This window comes from Microtus pennsylvanicus, chromosome 11, assembly GCF_037038515.1.
Source record: "Microtus pennsylvanicus isolate mMicPen1 chromosome 11, mMicPen1.hap1, whole genome shotgun sequence".
NCBI lineage: Eukaryota > Metazoa > Chordata > Mammalia > Rodentia > Cricetidae > Microtus > Microtus pennsylvanicus.
The window spans coordinates 15652229-15672190 of record NC_134589.1 but is presented as its reverse complement, the minus strand read 5'-3'; the positions used below and the strand labels follow the sequence as shown (position 1 = coordinate 15672190).

Here is a 19962-nt window from a genome sequence, read left to right as displayed (position 1 = left end):
GCATTTCTCTAGGTATGAAGATGGCATAGTCTTTGTGTTTGTAAAAACTAAAAGGCGTTCTGTTTGGTAAAATAGTATTTTATTATAAATAATTGTCCAGGCAACAGGAAATGAATATACTGACGGTAAAGGTAGTATAGTTACTAAAGTTTCGGTTCCTTGTCTTGAATTTCATCTCATAATAATATTAAATAGACTAATGTCTGTGTCATCAGTTTCTAGTAATTTTGATTATATAATAATGTCATATAAAAATTAGGAATAATGATTTCATCTAAAGAGTGACCTTATTCTTTAGCAATTAAACCCTGAACTTGAATGGTTATTTTCTAGGGGGAAAAAAATTTCCTTTCTTGAATACACTCCTAAAACCTTTATGCCAAACATGTTTGGACCTGTCCCCCTCTGTTCAGGCCTCTGCCAGGGTTTCTATGACATATGGAGTATCAGCCATCTTTTGGTGCTTGCTGTGTGTTGGGTTCTTCTAGCTTCCCTATGCTTGTAGCGTTGTGCAGGTTGCCTTAGGAATAGCAAACGCTCTAAGTTAGGTAGAAAGTTGGATTAGAAAGATACGGCTATGGGTAGTAAGCAGTAATACTTTACGCAATAGACTAAGAGATGCAACAAGTGTCAGTGGTTCCATTCCCCATATGAAATACTAGTTTTAGTTCCAAAGTCATGAAAGAATGTAGTTTTCCTTTTCCTCCCCATCTCCAAGGTAACTGATTTTGACCGAGAGCTAGAAGCTGCAGGAAGAATACTGTATACTAAATTCAGGAGGGCTTTTTTTCTTTTTAATATGAATACATTATACAGCTGTGTTATGTTTGTTGTATATATTACAAAGCTTAGCATTCTTTGGTACCTGTCTTCACAAAGAAAGTTTCTTTTGCTTCATACATCAGTTAGTAACTGATGTTTCTAGGGGTACCATCATCTCGTTGAAAAAAAAGGAAAGTTTAGGTCAAGGAGTTAAGGCACACATATTTTGGGTGGATCATTTACAGTATGCTTATTGCTGCTTTGTTCTCGTTAGTGTTGAGAGTTCCTATACTGTTTGGAATTCAACACTAATCTACTGTAAGTATGGAGCTGGGTATGTGGAACATTTGCAGGGAAGTTTGTTTCTCCGTTTGTTTTTCCAGGGGTATTCGAGATGACATTGAAGAAGAAGATGACCAAGTGAGTTCCTATGCAGTATTTCTATCTTTTATTTTTAATTCCACAAAGTCTATACTGGGGACAGACTAGAGCTTGCTTTCACTGAATGACTTCCTCGTTTTTACCTGTGTGACCTGTTAGTAAGATATTCATATAGCTTTCACCCATGTTGAAGGTGGAATTTTTGATCAACTGACATAAAAAAGCAAATATGAACTTATATTCTGTGTTTTTTTTTTTTATCCAAATTTTAAGTTAACTGTGATTAAAGCTGTAGTAGTAGTATGGGGTCCATTGCTGTCCTTTGCCTCTTTCCAATAGTTTGTGATTCTTATATTTTAGATGGAACATCAGTAACTGTCCATTAGTATTTCCTTTTTCCATGTTTAGTTGTGAAATGGTGAAATCCATATACCTGTCCAGGTTTGTGACCTCTCTAATCAATGTCAGCTTCCAAACTTGGATTGGTATAAAGCCAAAGCATGTGTTCTCCCTCTCTGGGCAGGGTAGTGAGATGTCCCTACAAACAGGAAGGCTTCTGTTAAATAAGTCAAATCATTGTGCAGTAGTAATTGTCTTACTCATTGATTCTGAGTACTGCTCTCTTAAAAAAAAAAAAAATCACTGCTAGTGAAAGTCTATCCTTATTTGATAGGATTTGTTTAGACTATGCAATCTTATGGTACACTTGTGTGCACTGACAACAAAGGTAGAAATGTTTTTATTTGTACTTGGATTTGATTATGCTCTTGTGCTTTCCTGCAGGAAGCTTATTTTCGATACATGGCAGAAAACCCAACTGCTGGGGTGGTTCAGGAGGAGGAGGAAGACAATCTGGAGTATGATAGTGATGGAAATCCAATTGCACCTTCCAAAAAAATTATTGATCCTCTTCCTCCTATTGATCATTCAGAGGTATTAGATTTCTTTCTTTGTTTCAAACTGATAGTTTCGTAGTTCAGGATCTTAATTTCTGCTAAGTGGTTGAATCAGAAATTCTGTGAGGCATTCATAGCCTATAAACTAGCTCACTGTAATCTCAGTACTTAGAAGGTGGAGGCAGGGAGGAGAGTCAAAAGTTTGAGGTCAACCTAGGCTGTATAGTGAATTGCGGTTTGGCTTTGGTTATTGAATGAGACTTTGTTTCAAAACCAAAAGGTGTTGGGCGGTGGTGGCACATGCCTTTAATCCCAGTACTCAGGTGTCAGGGGCAGACAGATTTGTGAGTTCAGGGCCAGCCTGGTCTACAGAGAGAGATCCAGGACAGCCAAGGCTACAGCAAGAAATACTATCATTAAAAACAAACAAACAAGCAAAAATCCAAAATGGCTTATTGTAAATAGTTTCATATTATAGAAAGAAAATGTGGGGGCTAGAGATTAACTCAGTTGGTAGAGTGCTTGCCTACTATTCACAAAGCCTGCTGTTAAATCCCCAGCATTTCATAAAACCAATTGTGATGCATGCCTCTAGTCCCTAGGAATGTGGTGCATGCCTCTAGTCCCAGCAGTATGAAGGCCTGCCTTCGCTACATATTAAGACACTCTCAACAATCAAATCAAAATATGCTTGGTTACTAATTTTAATAAGTTATGTGAGCAATTTCATGGATTTAAGGATTTTGTTTTGGAACTGGAGAAGTGGCTCAGTGGTTAAGAGTGCTTGCTGCTTTCCCAGAGGACCAGAGTGTGGTTCATAGCACCCATCCCTGTAATCGGAGGATTCTCTCTTGCCCGCCAGTTCCCAAATAACCACTCAGAGGCTTAATATTACTTATAAATGTTTGGCTGATGGTTCAGGCTTATTACTAGCTAGCTCTTTCATTTAAAATAACCCATTTCTATCAATCTAGTATTGCCACATGGCTGTGGCATTACCAGTCTGCTGGCATGTTGTTCCTTGGGCAGCTGGATGTTGTCTCCCAGACTCCACCCTTCTTTATCTCTACTTAGATTTCCTCCCTGGCTTTATTCTGTCTTGCCATAGGCCAAAACAACTTTATTTATCAACTAATGAGAGCAACACATATTCATAGCATACAGAAAGATATCCCACATCACACACGTACATCAGACACCTCATAAGCATTTATAACTCTAGTTCTAAGGAATCTGATGTCCTCTTCTAGTTTACTCAGCCATCCACACATATGTGACATACACTCTCAAAGACATGTACATATAATAAAAATGAATATTTTGCTGACCAGTAGTGGCACACACCTTTAATCCCAGCACTTGGGAGGCAGAAGCAGGCGAATCTCTGAGTTTGAGGCCAGCCTGATCTACAAAGTGAGTTCCAGGACAGCTAGGGAAAACAGAAAAATCCTTCCTCAAATGACTAAATAAATAAATATTTTTTTGTTGATTTTTTAATGATGTGTTATGTAATGGGGATGGTATATGCACATGAATGCAGTATCCAAGGAGGGAGGTCAAAAGAGAGGGGTATCTGATCTCTTTGAAGCTGGAGTTAAAAGCAGTTAAGAGCTGCCCGAGGTGGATGCTGGAAACTGAACTTGGATCATCTTCAAGAGCACCAAGAGTCATTTCTCCAGCCCTAACTTCGTGCTTTAAAAAAAGGAGAGAGGGAACTCCTTCTGAAGACAACGTTGTCTCTAAAGGAAATACTGGAAATGTTTTTAAATGCTTGAATCTGGATGAACTATTTAATCCTAAGCATAGTTAAATGTTATTTGTGGAACAATTGCTTTAAAAACACGTTTTCTCTGCCTGGTGGTGGTGGCTCACATCTTTAATCCTAGCACTCGGGAGGTAGAGGTATGTGGATTTCTGAGTTTGAGGCCAGTCTGGTTTACAAGACAAATTCCAGGACATCCAAGAGCTACCCAGAAACCCTGTCGCAAAAAACTAAAATTAAAAAAAAAAGTTTTCTCTGAGACCTTTAGCACAACAGAAATTCTGCTCCATGTTTTTAGAGTCTGAGTTGTCTTCAGGAAGTAGATCAGTATCTATTTTGAAAGTAGGAATTTGGAAAAATTAAGGTTGTGCTTTTTAGGAGTGTGTGTCAAGAATAAATGAATTCACTTTCTACAAGAATGCCTTTGTTTTTAGAATATTTGTAAAAGATAATTTTATATTAAAATCAAACTTACAGGATTGACTCTTGAATTCTAGACTAACTTTGAATAATTGGACCTGCAGATTGACTATCCACCATTTGAAAAAAATTTTTACAATGAACATGAGGAGATAACCAACCTCACCCCACAGCAGTTAATAGACCTGAGGCATAAACTCAACCTTCGGGTAAGAGTCATTACTTACTTAATGCTGATTTGTGTTTAGAATTACTGTTTATCCAGATAGTAACCCTGGGTTTATTTACTAGTGAGAATAATAATTACAGACCTGAAGGTTTGTGTGTCCTCATTTGATTGTTTATTCCTATAGATGATATATCAGAAAGTTTTGACTTTCCCTTTTTAAAAAACTGAAGTGGTAGTGGTGGTGGTGGGTGTGTGGATGGGTGCCTTTACATGCTCAGTCTTTTCACCAGCCCTATATTTTGTTTTGCATATTTAATCAACTTTGTACTGTGGTGGGTGGGCTAGCAATGAAAAGTAGAAGGCTCCTCTTCATGTATAAGAGGTAGAATTTATAATGTAAACAATCCATGAAGTGTTAGAAGTTACAATATATTTGCTTCAAGTTATGTATAGTGTATTTTTTTAAGATTTATTGGTTTAATATATGAGTGTCCTATCTGCATATACACCCTTATGCCAGAAGAGGACACCAGATCCCACTAGATATCATTGTGTACCATCCTGTGGGTGCTGGAAATTGAACTCGGGACCTCTGGGAGAGCAGCCAGCTCTTGAACGCTGAGCCATCCCTCCTAGTGTGCTCTTTTTAAAATATCAAATAAATGAGGAGGGTTTCTGTCCTGCCCAGTTTTCGAAGCTGGTAAGCCCCAAAGAAAGTCACACAGAGGTCTCCATAAGATTATAAATTGATTGGCCCATTAGCTTGGGCTTTTTATTAGCTCTTGTAGCTTATATTAACCCATTATTTTTATCTATGTTAGCCACATGGCTCAGTACCTTTTTCAGCGGGGCAGGTCACATCTTGCTTTTTAGGTGGTTGAGATAGGACTGTGGAAAGGGAGCTTCCTGCTTTCCAGAATTTTTCTATTCTCATCGCTCCGCTTCTACTTCTTCCTGTCTACTTGGCCTATCAGCATTTATTGAAAACATGATCGACAGAATATAGACAATTCTCCCGCACCAGAGGAGGCCTGGAGAGTTGGCTCTGCTTATTGCATGATCATGATGACTGAAGTGTAGATATTTCCAAATAGGCATTCCACAAACACCGGTTAATCAAACTCAGAGGGATCAGAGCTTCTTCTCTAAATATACACACCCAAATCTTTTTAAGTGATTGTCTTTTAAGAACCTAAAACATTTTATAATAATACTTTAAACTACCCACCAAAAATTTGATTTGCTCATTTACCATATTGTTTAAAATGTTTTTATATGTTAAAGTCAAATAGAAGGAACATGGGTTGGTTTACTCTAGTGTGAATAACTAAGGTCTGTTTCCATGTTATTAGTTGCTACATGATGTTTGAAAACTCAAAGACTGTTGTATGTATGTGTGGGCATGTTTGCCCTCTTGTTTTCCAGGAATTTACTAGCACTTCCCTCTCCCAAAATAAAGATCTTTAGTAATAGCCAGGTGATGGTGGCTCCTTTTCCACGTTTGAACCAGCACTCAGGAGGCAAAGGCAGGTGGATCTCTGAGTTCAAGGCCAGCCTGGTCCACAGAGCAAGTTTCAGAGAACAGATTACAGAGAAACCCTGTCTTGGGGGTAGGGGGGACGACAAATAAAAAAATCTCTAGTAATAAAAATCCTTGTTGGAAATTCTGAGCATTATCAGAGAAGCAGTGGAAAGTTACTACTACTGTGTAGACAAAATAGGGTCACAATAATCCCCGTTCTTTGCCCACTTGGAACAGGGCTTCATAGTGTCTAGACCATCCCTAGGAGAAACATTAACTCAGGAAGTTGCATCCAATGGCTATAGATTTGGTTTTAATCTTGTAATTAATTGACTTCAAGAGTAAATCTTAATTTTTTTGTTTCCTTCATTAAAGTTTATTCAAAATAGTAAAAATAATGTTAATGACTTGTCTAGTTAAGCAATTTCTATCAATTATGAGAAAATTAATTTTAAGATAGTGTTTGGTACTTAGTCATTTAAAATCATTTGATTGAATTATGTCAGGAATTCTTGCCTTGATATTTTTTGCCTGAGGACCTGGTCATGTTTGAGGTTTTACCTTTTTGGCGTATGCTTTTACTTACACACTCTATATTCTAGCTAAAGTGCTTGATCTGAGTAGGTACTGTTGAGCTTTAAATGCTATTGAAGTGGCAGTACTGGTATACTGGCAATTGTCTTTGTCTCTAGGTCTCTGGGGCTGCACCTCCTAGACCAGGAAGTAGTTTTGCTCATTTTGGGTTTGATGAACAGCTTATGCACCAGATTCGGAAGTCTGAGTACACACAACCAACTCCCATACAATGTCAGGTATGTAATATATCATGGGAGAAAAATGAAACAGCGATAAGAAATCTATAGTTTTATTTAAAACTCTTTTGTGTGTGTGTGGTTACAGTAGTAGGGATCAAACCCAAGGCTTCATACATGCAAGGCAAGTCCTCTTCCCCTAAATTGTATTTAAAGTCCTGAAACTTTTAAATATTGAAGAAAAAATGAGAATTCTTCACTAGTATATGAAATTGCTAAGTGACTGGAAAATGTGGTTTTATACCTGCTAAATACTTTGAAAATATGATGTAAGGAAAATGCTTCATTATCTAAACCTTGCCAAAAAGATTTGTGCATGGATATATTTGGTGCTTTTGATGACTAGAATTTTTTTCATTTATTACTGAGACTAATAGCTTCTGTTTCCCATTCAAATGTGGGGTTTATTTATTTATTTAAAAATGAGAAATTTATATAATATGAATGGTTTTTTTTCAAGAAGAGAATATAAAAAATTATTTTTTAGCTTTATGCATATGGGTATTTTGCTTGCATATATGTCTCTTTACCTCTTACATACAGTGCATGTAGAAGCCAGTGAACAGAGTTGGATCCCCTGGAAGTGGAGTTACAGTAATGGGCCACCATGTGGTGCTTGGTATTGAACTTGGGCCCTCTGGAAAAGCCACTAGTGATCTTAAGTACTGAGCCATCTCTCCAGCTCCTTTAAAAGAAATTTAGTAACTTCTTTTATAAATCATAAGCATTTTTCAATATATTGATATAAATGAGAGTCTTTTTAATAAATGAAGGCTGAATCACATGAAGGTAATAATATTTTCTTTAAATCAAGTTGATGGAAGTGTCAGGATTCAGCTAGTGTGTGTGACCTGGAATATTTTTATTCCATTGGAAATGAATGTCACCTATAGTCATTTTTCCAGGCTTACTGTGGAATTGAAATTTTAGAGTATATAAACCTTTTCTCCTCTAGGGTGTTCCTGTAGCATTAAGTGGTAGAGACATGATTGGTATTGCTAAAACAGGCAGTGGGAAAACTGCAGCCTTTATTTGGCCCATGTTGATTCATATAATGGATCAGAAGGAATTGGAACCAGGTGATGGACCGATTGCTGTGATTGTGTGCCCCACTAGGGAGCTTTGTCAACAGGTATGTGCTTTTTATAAAAGGCTCCTTTGCACATTTGGGCTAGTGAGAGTCAATGAGTAGAAAGATTTATGAATTGTAGTTGTTGTTACCTTGAGGTGCATGCATTTGGCACACACCTGGGGCCACTTAAGAGAGACCTGAGGTTGACTTTGGGTGCCTTCCTAGATTCATCTTCACATTTGTGGGGCTGTTACTGCTAGTGTGGCTATAGCATTCTGTCTCCATCTCCCAGATGCTTCTGGGGTTATTGCCAAGTCACCATGGTCACCCAGCTTTTGTGTGGGTTCTAGAAGTCTAAATGTCAGTCCTCTCACTTGCATTGTAAGTGCTTAACCCACTGACCTGTCTCCCTAACCTCCCCCAACTTCTGTTTTAAATGTGATAAAACTATATACAAAATTGACCATCTTCAACCATTTTAAGTGTGTAGTTCATTGACTACCATTAAGTACATTCACATTATTATGCTCCCAGAAAAGTCTTGATATTAAAAAAAAGTGTTAGATATTATCTATATAACAGGAATAACATAACAATTGTGTGTTGTTGTTTTTATTTTTACTCTTAAAGTGGTGTGGGTTTTGTGGGAGTTGTTTTTATTATACGCTCACAATGTTTTCTCTATAGTGAATTAATTTTCTTGTTAGAATGATAGGATCAAGAAGAGAATGAATGATTCAGTGAAAGATGGTAGCCTTATTTTATGATTAAACTGGGTGTGGTGGCTCATGCCTTTAGTCCCAGCAGTCAGGGGACTCAGGCCAGAGGATCGCTGAGTCTGAGTCCAGTCTGGTGTACATAGCAAGCTCCAAGACATACAGAACTCATAGGCTGACTCTGCCTCAAAAAACAAAGATGAAACAAACCAAAGAATTGTGATTTGTAAACCATATTCTAGGTTTTGGTATCTCTCTCTCTCATATTTGCTTTTGTGGGTTTTGGGGGTTTTTTTGTTTTGTTTTGTTTTATTTTTAGTTGTTACTGTTGTTTTGGTTGTTGTTGGTGTGGGTGTGTGTTTAATAATAGGAATTAAGCACAGAGCCCTTTAAGAGCTAGGCAAGTGTTGAACTATATACCCAACCTTTTCTGTTTGTATTGTTCTAGTTTTTGTGATTTTGAGTTAGTGTCTCATTAAATTACCCAGTTGGATTTGAACTTGCTATCTTCTTTCTTAACCTCCCAGGTACCTAGAATTCGAAGCCTGTGCCATTAGGCACAGCTAGGTTTTGATTTTTGACAAACTATGTTGTTCAAAACTCTCTTTTGAGTAATGCTAAAAGTATTTGTTAAGCTTCTTGTTTGTTAATATTTTATTAATGACTTTTTAGATCCACGCAGAATGTAAGCGGTTTGGGAAAGCATATAATCTTCGATCAGTGGCAGTATATGGAGGAGGGAGCATGTGGGAGCAGGCCAAGGCCCTTCAGGAAGGAGCAGAGATTGTTGTTTGTACCCCAGTAAGTGTATCTGTGTTTAAATGGGTTCTCAGTCCCTCTTGACTTAGAAAACACCATTGCTTTTGAGGAAACTTCCATCTAACATTTTAGTAGAGCTAGATTGGGAATGCTCCGGGGGAATTGCTGCCTTTCGTTTTGATTTAATTGTGATTAGTTGACTAAACCACAATCTAGTTATAACATGTGTGGCCCATGCATTAACAGCGGCAAGTTCCTTCCTATTTCAAAAGATTTTCTTAGGCTCTCCTAAAAGTTGGATCTGTGGTTGCCAAGAACGTGAAGAATCATAAAGATACTTAGGTTTATAGCTGCCCAGAGGATATAGGTTAAACATTAAAACTCATCCATAAGTTTTTAAATCTTTTTAGAATATATTACAAGAATGGTTCTGGCCTAATTGTTCATAGAATTTAAACCATAATTAATGTAAAGGGTGAGCTTGAGTTTTTAGAATTCTATTCTTGCTGAGTATGGTGGCATATGCCTGTAGTCCCAGCACTTAAAAGGCAGAACCAAGCCACCTATGAACACCCTGTCTAAAAAAAGTATTCTTCTGAGTTTGTTGCATGAAGACTCTCAGATCTGTATCTGTTTCTGTCTAAGACCAAAGAATCAATGCTTTTTCCAGGAGTGTAGCTGTAAATGTCTTTGCAAATTTTTAGTTATACTTACTATTCATTTGTGACTCTCACAGGGTCGGCTGATTGATCATGTGAAGAAGAAGGCTACTAATCTTCAAAGAGTCTCTTACCTTGTGTTTGATGAAGCCGACCGGATGTTTGACATGGGATTTGGTATGCCTTTGAATATCAGTTTCTTGTGTCCCCATCTTCAAGTTAGTTTTTTCTGTGTCTTTCTAGAGTTAACCAGTAGTTTTCATCATGAAAGATGTTAAAAATACTTCTGGATTTCAAAAGAAGAGATAGACCAAGCCATGAGCCATTTATTTGTAGGAGTTTTCTGAAGGGAAGTGCTAGTCTTGACTGTTGAGAAAATGTGCAAGTGCTTAAAGCAGAGAGACTGTGTTCTGTTCTTCATTTTCACTCACAGCCCTTGAAGGTTAACGTCCAATATTAGGTCATCCGAGGTCCTTTCCTGGACTCTTTGGCTCAACCTGGATATGCAGATTTCTACATAACCACTATCTACCCAGTTCCGCTACTCTGTGAAGTTTTTTTGAAATTTCATTCTGAGTGCTGTCTAGGAGTTTCAGGGCTTTTTTAATCCTTGAAAGTTCTCGTGAGTTTTCCTAAAGTGACTTTCACACCTCTCTTAACTGCATTACAGTATTGTTCTGATTACTGTTCTGTTTCTTTCAGAGTACCAGGTTCGTTCCATAGCGAGTCATGTCCGTCCTGACAGACAGAGTATGTATGAAGCAGCTTTGTAATAAAACTATATTTATATTCAAAATGAACACCTATTTTATAAGTACTCAGAGTTATGGAAGCGAAAATTTCTGTGTACGTACTGATGCTAACTGTAAAGGGGAGGGTTAATGACCATTTATTTGAGCTAAAAAAAAAAACTTTAGAAATTATTAGATATAACTCCTGTATTTTTTGTTTTGTTTTCCACAGTGCTGAACCTAAGTCTTCTACATGCTAGGCAAGCACTCTACCTCTCTGTGCTATATATGTATCTCCAGCTCCCAACCCCCCCTTTTTTTTTTCACCTTTTTTGGTTGAGTCTTACTAAGTTGACTAGGCTGTCCTTGAACACTGTAGCCTAGGCAGGCTATGAATATGGCAATACTCCTGCCTCATCCTCCAAATAGCTGGGATTACAGGTCCTTGCCACCAGGTCCAGAAAACTGAAATTCAGTAATTCGCTGCAGTCTAACTGCTGATTTGAAATAAGAACCTTTTTCTGAACCATTACAACAACTCATTTCTTTGTTTGCTTGTTTTTGGTTTTGTTTTTTTTTTTTTTTTGGATTTTCGAGACAGGGTTTCTCCGTAGCTTTTGGTTCCTGTCCCGGAACTAGCTCTTGTAGAGCAGGCTGGCCTCGAACTCACAGAGATCCGCCTGCCTCTGCCTCCCAAGTGCTGGGATTAAAGGCGTGCGTCACCACCGCCCGGCAACAACTCATTTCTTGATTGAAAATGAAAAACAAAAGAAAACCATTTTTATTTAGTGAACCAGTTACATTTCAGAAGCTTAATCAATGGATTCTGTAAGAAATGCTTTTTTTATTTTGTTTTAACAGTATTTGCTTTATCTTTTAGCTCTCTTATTCAGTGCAACTTTTCGGAAAAAGATTGAAAAATTGGCCAGAGACATCTTGATTGACCCTATTCGAGTAGTGCAGGGAGACATTGGAGAGGTAATCCTATACAAGGCTGGGTGGGTTCTGGGATTTCTCTTAGTTAGGGACATAGAATCTATAGCCCTGGTCTGTAGCCCTGGATGTCCTAGAACTAGCCCTATAGATCAGCACTCTGCCTCCTGAGTGCTGGAATGAAAGGCAGGTGCCACCACACCTGCTCCTCCAGTAATGCTTTAGTTAAAATGTTATGTATGGTACAGCATGGTTTAGATTTGCTTTAAGATACACAAGTTGAGGGGAGTGTCACAGTGTCGATATATGGAAGCTAAATGATGGATATATGGGAATTATATTTGTTTCATCTTTTTTGTTTGGTTTTTCAGGAAGTTTTGTAACTTCCCTGGCTGTCCTGTAATTTACTTTGTAGACCAGGCTGTCCTGGAACTCTGAGATCCACCTGCCTCTGCCTTCCAAGTGCTGGTATTAAAAGTATACTACCACACATGTCTTTTTTCACAACTTTTTAATTTTTTTTTTTATTTTTTTTTATTTTTGAGACAGGGTTTCTCCGTAGCTTTTGGTTCCTGTCCTGGAACTAGCTCTTGTAGACCAGGCTGGCCTCGAACTCACAGAGATCCGCCTGCCTCTGCCTCCCGAGTGCTGGGATTAAAGGTGTGCACCACCACCACCTGGCAACTTTTTTAAGTTTTAAAAACTCAGTAACAGGGCAGGGCAGGGAAACTGGACTGCTCTTCAGACTCGAGAGGCCTTGGAATGGGGGGGGATGGGAGGCGGGGAGGAGGCGGAAATTTTTTCAACAACAACAACAAAACCTCAGTAAGTTCTACTGTGGACATTTAAGTGATTGTTAAAGCAATCTGCATAGGGTGGTCTGAGGTAATTTTGGGGTCTGGTAAGAATAAGTTTGATTTTGTGCTTACCTACACATAATGCTTACCTACAAATTGGAATTTGGAATTCGGTTAAGGTTATTTAGAGAATTTCCTGGGAGCCAGTAGGTGGCTCAGCCAGTACTCTTGTATAACTCTTAAGTCTGAATTCAATCCCCAGGACCCACCTCATCAAAGGTGAGAACTAATTCCTCTAAATTGTTCTCTGTGCCATAACACAGGGAGGAAAGATGCACATAATTATAAATATTTATGGGATGTAGTGACATTTCAGTACATGTATATAAGGTATAATTAGCATAACCTACACCCCAAATGTTTATTTCTTTGTGTTGGAAACAGATCTTCTCTACTGAAATAATGTACTTATTAGTTAACCATGTTGATTCTTTCTCCTAATTATTGTTAAAAAATTATAATTAAAAATGTTTTTTAATTCTGAGCATCTTAATTTGTCAAGTTCTTATTTCTTAATATGCTTATGTAAATTATACTTATGACAATGAGTGGGCAGGGCCTTAAAAAGTTTACTACCTTGGGAATAATAAGGATAAGCATATAAAAATCATTACAGATTATTGGGGCATACAAATTAGATGTGAACATATGGGGGCAGGGGAGTTGGTGAGCAAGGTGTTTTGAGAAAAGTCTAAGTTGTGTTTGAAATACTAAAGGAGGACCCAAAGGTACCAGGTTTTGTCAGGACTCTGATGTGGGTTGTCGTTCTGTATATGTGTTGCTTTTATTGGTTGATGAATAAAGTTGTTTTGGCCAGTGGTGCAGCAGGCGTGAAATCCGAACAGAGATAATAGAGAGAGAGTAGGTGTAGTCAGGCAGCTGCCAGCCAGCCAGCTGCCAGGGAAACAAGACATGTAGAAATCAGGGCAACGCCACGCCATGTGGCAATATGTAGACTAATAGAAATGGGTTAATTTAAAATGTAAGAGCTAGCTAGAGATACACCTGAGTCGTTGACAGTGTTGTAATTAATATAGTTTTTGTGAGATTAGTTGGGTGACCAGGAAACAAAAGTGCAATCTCTGTTTACATAATGGCACCCAACGTGGGGTATCAAATAATCTCCATCCCACTGGTGTCCCCCTCTCCCCCCCCCCCCCCCCCGCAGGGTTTTCTCCACCTGCCTGTTCCCAAAGTCACTTATGAAATAACTGCTCTGAGGCTTAATATATGTTGCATACTCTGGCCTTTTAGCTCAGGCTTTTTATTAACTAACTCTTACATCTTAAATTAACCCATTTCTATTATTTTATATTTTATCGTGAGGCTCGTGGAAGTCCCCTGTGGTACCAGTGTCACAGTTCGTATTTTATCTCCTCTCAGGCAAACGAAGATGTGACACAGATTGTGGAGATACTCCATTCTGGGCCCAGTAAATGGAACTGGCTCACTCGGCGTCTGGTGGAGTTTACTTCTTCAGGGAGTGTTCTTCTATTTGTTACTAAAAAAGCCAATGCTGAAGAACTAGCCAATAACCTTAAGCAGGAAGGTCATAATCTTGGTCTGCTCCATGGGGATATGGATCAAAGTGAAAGAAACAAGGTCATTTCGGATTTTAAGAAAAAGGACATCCCCGTCCTGGTGGCCACTGATGTTGCAGGTAAGAAACAGGATGAATTTCACCATAACCTTAGACTTTATTATATGGGTGTTACCCTACCCTGATAAAGACCGATGGCATCTGGTCAGGCTGATGGAACACTCTCACTGTATCCTATATAGAACAACAGCTCTGTGATTCCTTTCATTTAGTGTTCTTTTTCATCAAAGTGCCCTTGCAGCTAGCAAGTGCCTGGGGGAGAACATTTATGTCCTTTTGTTTGCTTCACTGCATATCTTGCATTAGTTAATCTTAATTTTTGGCTTTACTCTGCTACCCTTGAAAACAAGTATTTACTTTTGCAGCTACCCTTGAAAACAAGTATTTTAGCTGGGCGGCAGTGGTGGTGCAAACCTTTAAACAAAAAATTCCCACAAGTGAGCCAGGCAATTGGGGCACACACCTTTAATCCCAGTAATAGGAAGGCAGAGGCAGGAGGATCTCTCAGTTCAAGGCCAGTTTGGTCTACAGAGCAAGTTCCAGGACAGACTGAGATGTACAGAGAGAGAAGCCCTGTCTCAAAAAAAAACAAAAATAAACCCCTAGTCTTTTGAACCTACAAGGTGGTTCATTGGGTACTTGCCAACCAATCCTGGCAGCATTCCCACAAGCTTTTTTTGCACTCTCTATATATGCTGAGATATGTACAGGCATAAACAGACTACTAACTGAATCCCTAGAGGGCTAACTTGTGCGAATTTTTGTTTTTTTTTGTTTGTTTTTGAGACAGTGTTTCGCTTTAGTTTTGGAGCCTGTCCTGGAACTAGTTCTTGTATACCAGGCTGGCCTCGAACTCACAGAGATCCGCCTGCCTCTGCCTCCCAAGTGCTGGGATTAAAGGCGTGTGCCCCAACCACCTGGCTCACTTTGTTTTGTTTTTTAAGATAAATTCTGATATATAACTTAGGGTATCTTTTTTTTTTTAACGATTCCTTTAATTTTTTTTATGTGTATTGATGTGTATTTTTATGTGCCTGCATGTCTGCCTCTGTAAGGATATCTTGTTCTTGGACCTGGAGTTATATGTGGTTGTGAACTGCCATGTGGGTGCTGGGACTTGAGCCAGGGTCCTCTAGAAAAACAGCCACTGCTCTTAACCTCTGAGCCATCTCTCAAGCTCCTAGCTCCTCCTGCCTCCATCTTTCAAGTATTGGGATTACAGGTGTGTTTCCGGGAAAATTATCCACAGTACATGCATACATCATATGTATACATATATAAACACACACACACACACACATTATTCCCAGTAGTGTGAACTACTTTTTATTCTTGGCTCCATGCCAGGAGCTTGCCTGGATCAGGAAAATGCATGTTCTTATCATTAGCATTTCTAGTTACTTTGATTTTCTTTTTATTGCAGATGAAAAGTAAAAGAATCTGAATATTTTCTATTTCAGCCCGTGGTCTGGACATTCCTTCAATTAAGACAGTCATTAACTATGATGTAGCACGAGACATTGATACCCATACTCATAGGATTGGCCGAACAGGGAGAGCTGGTGAGAAGGGCGTGGCCTATACCTTACTGACCCCAAAGGACAGCAATTTTGCTGGTGACCTTGTTCGGAACCTGGAAGGAGCCAACCAACATGTTTCTAAGGAACTCTTAGACCTGGCAATGCAGGTGAGTGTTGGACCCTTGAAATTGATAGAGAGTATGCAGCTGAATAAGAAAGTTCAACAAACGGGAGGAAGATAACATAAGAGCTTGGAAAGAAAATGGGCAGGGAGGGCGTGGTTAATGTGTGGACCTGGTACCATGTGATGTTAGAATTCATGTGTATGTTGTTTCTACTTGTTTCTGTTGAAAAGCTACTCCTTTCTTGGGGCTGAAATCTGTTTCTTTAATTTCTTCCTGTTTACCTCATAGGACATTTATGAATAAGCTTAATCTCAGAAGATCCCCACTATTCTCTCCTGTTACATCCCTATCCTAAGTCTTCTCTTTTTGAGGGCTAAAAATATATAGTTGGTTTTCGTTTGTTTTTACTGTTAAGGATTGAGTCCAGGGTTTTTTGTACATGGTGGGCAAGTGTTCTACTACTGAATTACATCTCCTGCCCCTGTTACAATGGGCCTTACGTATTTCTTACAAACTGACATTTCATATCTCTAACCATCCTGACTGCCCACTCCCAGATATGCTCTGTTCCAAAACTAAATAAGGCATTTTACCAAATTATACCGTGAATCACTTATTCTGTACAGTTCTCAAATTACAAGTGTATTTAGAACAGTTCGCTTTTTTTATTGCAGTGCTAGAGATTAAACTCAGGGTCTTGTGTGTACTAGGCAAACATTCTATTTCCTGTTCCTCAAGACAAGTTCTGATAGTAGGAGATGTTTGTTTGACTCAGGCCAATCCACTTAGCTGTTTTAGCCTGTATTAGCACAGCTGGATTGCTGGGAACACCCTTGTTTGTAACCCGAGTGGTAAAGAAGTACAGTGCAGAAGGAAAGAGAACAATGATGTCATTTTCTCCTTTGCTCAGAAGAGTGCATTTGCATGGCATATTCTTACACACTTTTTGTGTGTTAGGCTTTCTGTGCTCAGTACCTTTTCTAAGCCTGTCATACTTCTATAATATTTAGACAAGTAACATGTAATTCTCAGATGAAGATTTAACACTCATGTTTGTGTTCTGCTTATTTGTTTTTTGAGACAGGGTCTCATTATGTGACCCTGGTTGTCCTCACTATGCAGACTAGGCTGACTTTGAACTGACAGTCATCCTCTTGCCTCTGCCTGCCTTTCATGTGCCTGGCTAAAGTCAGTTCTTTTTTGCTGTTTTATTTTTTATTTTGGTTTGTTTTTGTCTTAAGATAGGGGTTCTCTGTGTAACTGCTCTGGCTGTACTAAAGCTTGCTTTGTAGACCAGGCTAGCCTAGAACTCATAGAGCTCCTCCTGCCTCTGTCTATTGAGTGTTGCAATTAAAAGTGTACACCACCACCACCCAGCCTAAAGTCAGTTCTTTTTAAAATTTATTTATTTTTACTTTATGTTTATTTTGCCTGCATGTATGTCTGCGTGAGTATGTCAAATCTTGGAGTTATAGACAGTTGTGAGCTTCCTTATAGGCTCTGGGAACTGAACTTGGATCTTCTGGAAGAGCAGTCAGTGCTCTTAACCTCTCTGAGCCAACTCTCCAGCCCCTAAAGTCAGTTCTTAATCAGCCTTATTTCACCTAGCCTTTTCCCCTTTATTTCTGAAAGTATTCATTCTTTATAAAGCTTTTCTCCTAACTGTGTAAACTTATGTTCAGTGGTAGTTACAGTTGGGTTAAGAAATGAAATATAGGGCTGGAGAACTGACTCCCATGGTTAAGAATACTTACTGCACTTTCAGAGGACCTTGGTTTATTCCCCAGCATCCACATAGGTGGCTTACAACCACCTGTAACTACCATTTCAGGGGATTCAATGCCCACTGCCCTCTGTAGACACTTTAAATAGAAAGGCACACATAATAATAGTAAATAATTTGTTTTTTTGTTTTTCGAGACAGTATATCTTTCTATATCCCAGGCTGTTTTGGGTCTCTCTCTGCAGACTAGACTGGCTTTGAACTCAGAGATGTTCCTGCTTCTGCCTTTCAAGTGCTGGGATTAAAAGCATATACCACCACTACCCAGCTTCCTTTTCTTTTTTTTTTCTTTAAAAAAAAAAAAGGTTTATTTATTTATTATGTATACAGTGTTCTGCCTACAGGAAAGGGGTACTGGATCTCATTGTAGATGGTAGTGAACCACCATGTGGTTGCTGGGATTTAAACTCAGGAAACCTGGAAGAGCAGCTAGTAGTGCTCTTAACGTCTGAGCCATTTCTCCAGTGCCACCCCCCCCTTTTTAAAAAAAAGAAATAAAATATAAATTCATTTTCCTCTCTGAGACATAGCCAGAGTAACTAAGTTACATTTTATGTTTGCTTAGTCACTTTTCTACCAAGAGGTTTTGAAGGAGGGAGGGAGAAGAAATAAGGGAAATTTATCTAAGCGTCTAAGCAGCCTGATAAATTTGGTGTGTCAAGCTACCAAAATTAAGACAGGGTGGAGTTGGGGTGTTGTTCGTTGGTACAGTGATTATCTGGAATTCTGAAACCTTAGATTCAACTCTACTCTGTGGCTGCAAATGCTCAGGAAGTTCAAGGTCATCCATCTGTGGCTTCACCAAGAACTTTCCTGCCTACTTCATTTTCTTTCTGACCTGATACTCTTTCTTTGGCCTTTCCTCCCTTCATGGACTGAACTTTGAATTGTGTTCTTTGCAGAATGCCTGGTTTCGGAAATCCCGCTTCAAAGGAGGGAAAGGCAAAAAACTGAACATTGGTGGAGGAGGCTTAGGCTATAGAGAGCGGCCTGGGCTAGGCTCCGAGAATTCGGTGAGTTCATACTACAGCAGTGCTCTGGGACAGATCCTCTGTCTTAAACTATGGTGATATTGTGATGTACCTGAAGGCCTCAAGTCCAAAACTCTGTCTCCCGGGGGGAGGGGAGGTGTTTATTTTGTTCTGAGTCGGTGCAGTCTCATTTCTTAGAATGAAACTTGCTGTGGAAGATACGTGTATGTATGTTTGGCTTAACTAGGCTTGCTCAGGATTAGGCTAGCTTTAGTGATCTCAAATTGCAGTCCCTTGACCACCAGGACATGCAAACTCATCACCCATCTCAGACTTGTTCAATAAAAACTCTGGATATGTGTGGAATGCAGTCATCTGGTTTTTAAAAGCCTTTCTATACTGGCCTAGAGTCTGTTGCTTGAAAATATTACTAAGAGGGACACAGTGAAATCTATACTCAAAAATGGTGTCTATACTCTCAGAACTTGGATCTTTGAGAAAACCTAGATGGTCTCACAAGTTAGGTAAATAAAGTACTCAACTCACTGGCTTGTTCATCATCACAGTGGTTCTTAAAGCCAGGGAAGAAAACCGTCAGTATACATTCACGGAGCATTAGTGTTAACTTGGCATCCTTGACGGATTAAACAGTGTTGCCCACATTACAGTAATGTTGATTGTAGAAGTAAGGTGATTACTTACAATTATTGCGTACTTTATGTATGCCAGGGCCACTCTAAATATTATTTCAGTTTTTAACTGAATTGCAATTGATTGGTTTTTTTTGTAATTGAATTATAAGTGATTGCAGATTTGAAACTTAAAAGTTACATACCAGCAAGTGTTGAAATAGATTCGGATAGTTATTAGTGTTGCTTCAGATCCAGTAAAACTACATTGTGATATATTACTGACTTTTCATCTTTAGCATTTGAACTAAATAGAGTGTTGATTTAATGTACAATCATACTGTGGGTCTAATTTGCTATCATTCTGATCATTGGGGTTTGTACCCAGAAATAAATTTACTGTGTTGAAGGACACAAGCATTTTTAAATATCTTTTCATTATAGTACCTTTTCTCACAAAGGAAGTAACTCTAAAAAGTACCCAGCACTTACTGTAGCATGGATCTAGATTTTTCAGTGTAGTAAAAGCTCTGGCAGTTGCTTTTCTGTCTGCTTTCCATTCTCATGAGGATGTTTGGGTTTTTTGTTTGTTTGGTTTGGTTTGGTTGTTTTTTAGGACCGAGGAAATAACAACAATGTAATGAGCAATTATGAAGCCTACAAGCCCTCCACAGGAGCCATGGGAGATAGGCTGACAGCAATGAAAGCAGCTTTTCAGGTCTGAAATAAATACTCTATTTTAAAAACTTTCAACAGGGGGCTGGAGAGAGGGTTCAATGGATATGAGTACTTGTGTCCTGACAGAGGATCCACGTTTGGGTTCTCAGCATCCACTTGGCAACTTACAACCATCTTTGATTTCAGTTCCAGGGAATCTGACACC

At 38.8% G+C, this 19962-nt stretch overlaps 1 protein-coding gene across 2 annotated transcripts in view; it reads left to right on the top strand.

Moving 5' to 3' along the window:
• Positions 1-19962, top strand: part of Ddx42 (DEAD-box helicase 42) — a 39183-nt gene that overhangs the window by 17088 nt on the left and 2133 nt on the right. Inside the window, exons 5-17 of one of the 2 annotated variants that reach the window (XM_075990354.1) lie at positions 1146-1182; positions 1927-2076; positions 4326-4430; positions 6605-6724; positions 7680-7856; positions 9185-9313; positions 10008-10107; positions 10633-10680; positions 11542-11639; positions 13835-14111; positions 15512-15738; positions 18382-18492; positions 19696-19797. In XM_075990354.1, the coding sequence (XP_075846469.1) occupies positions 1146-1182; positions 1927-2076; positions 4326-4430; positions 6605-6724; positions 7680-7856; positions 9185-9313; positions 10008-10107; positions 10633-10680; positions 11542-11639; positions 13835-14111; positions 15512-15738; positions 18382-18492; positions 19696-19797 (1681 nt within the window). The remainder of the gene's footprint in view (positions 1-1145; positions 1183-1926; positions 2077-4325; positions 4431-6604; positions 6725-7679; positions 7857-9184; positions 9314-10007; positions 10108-10632; positions 10681-11541; positions 11640-13834; positions 14112-15511; positions 15739-18381; positions 18493-19695; positions 19798-19962) is intronic. The other variant, XM_075990356.1, reaches the window with a different exon arrangement.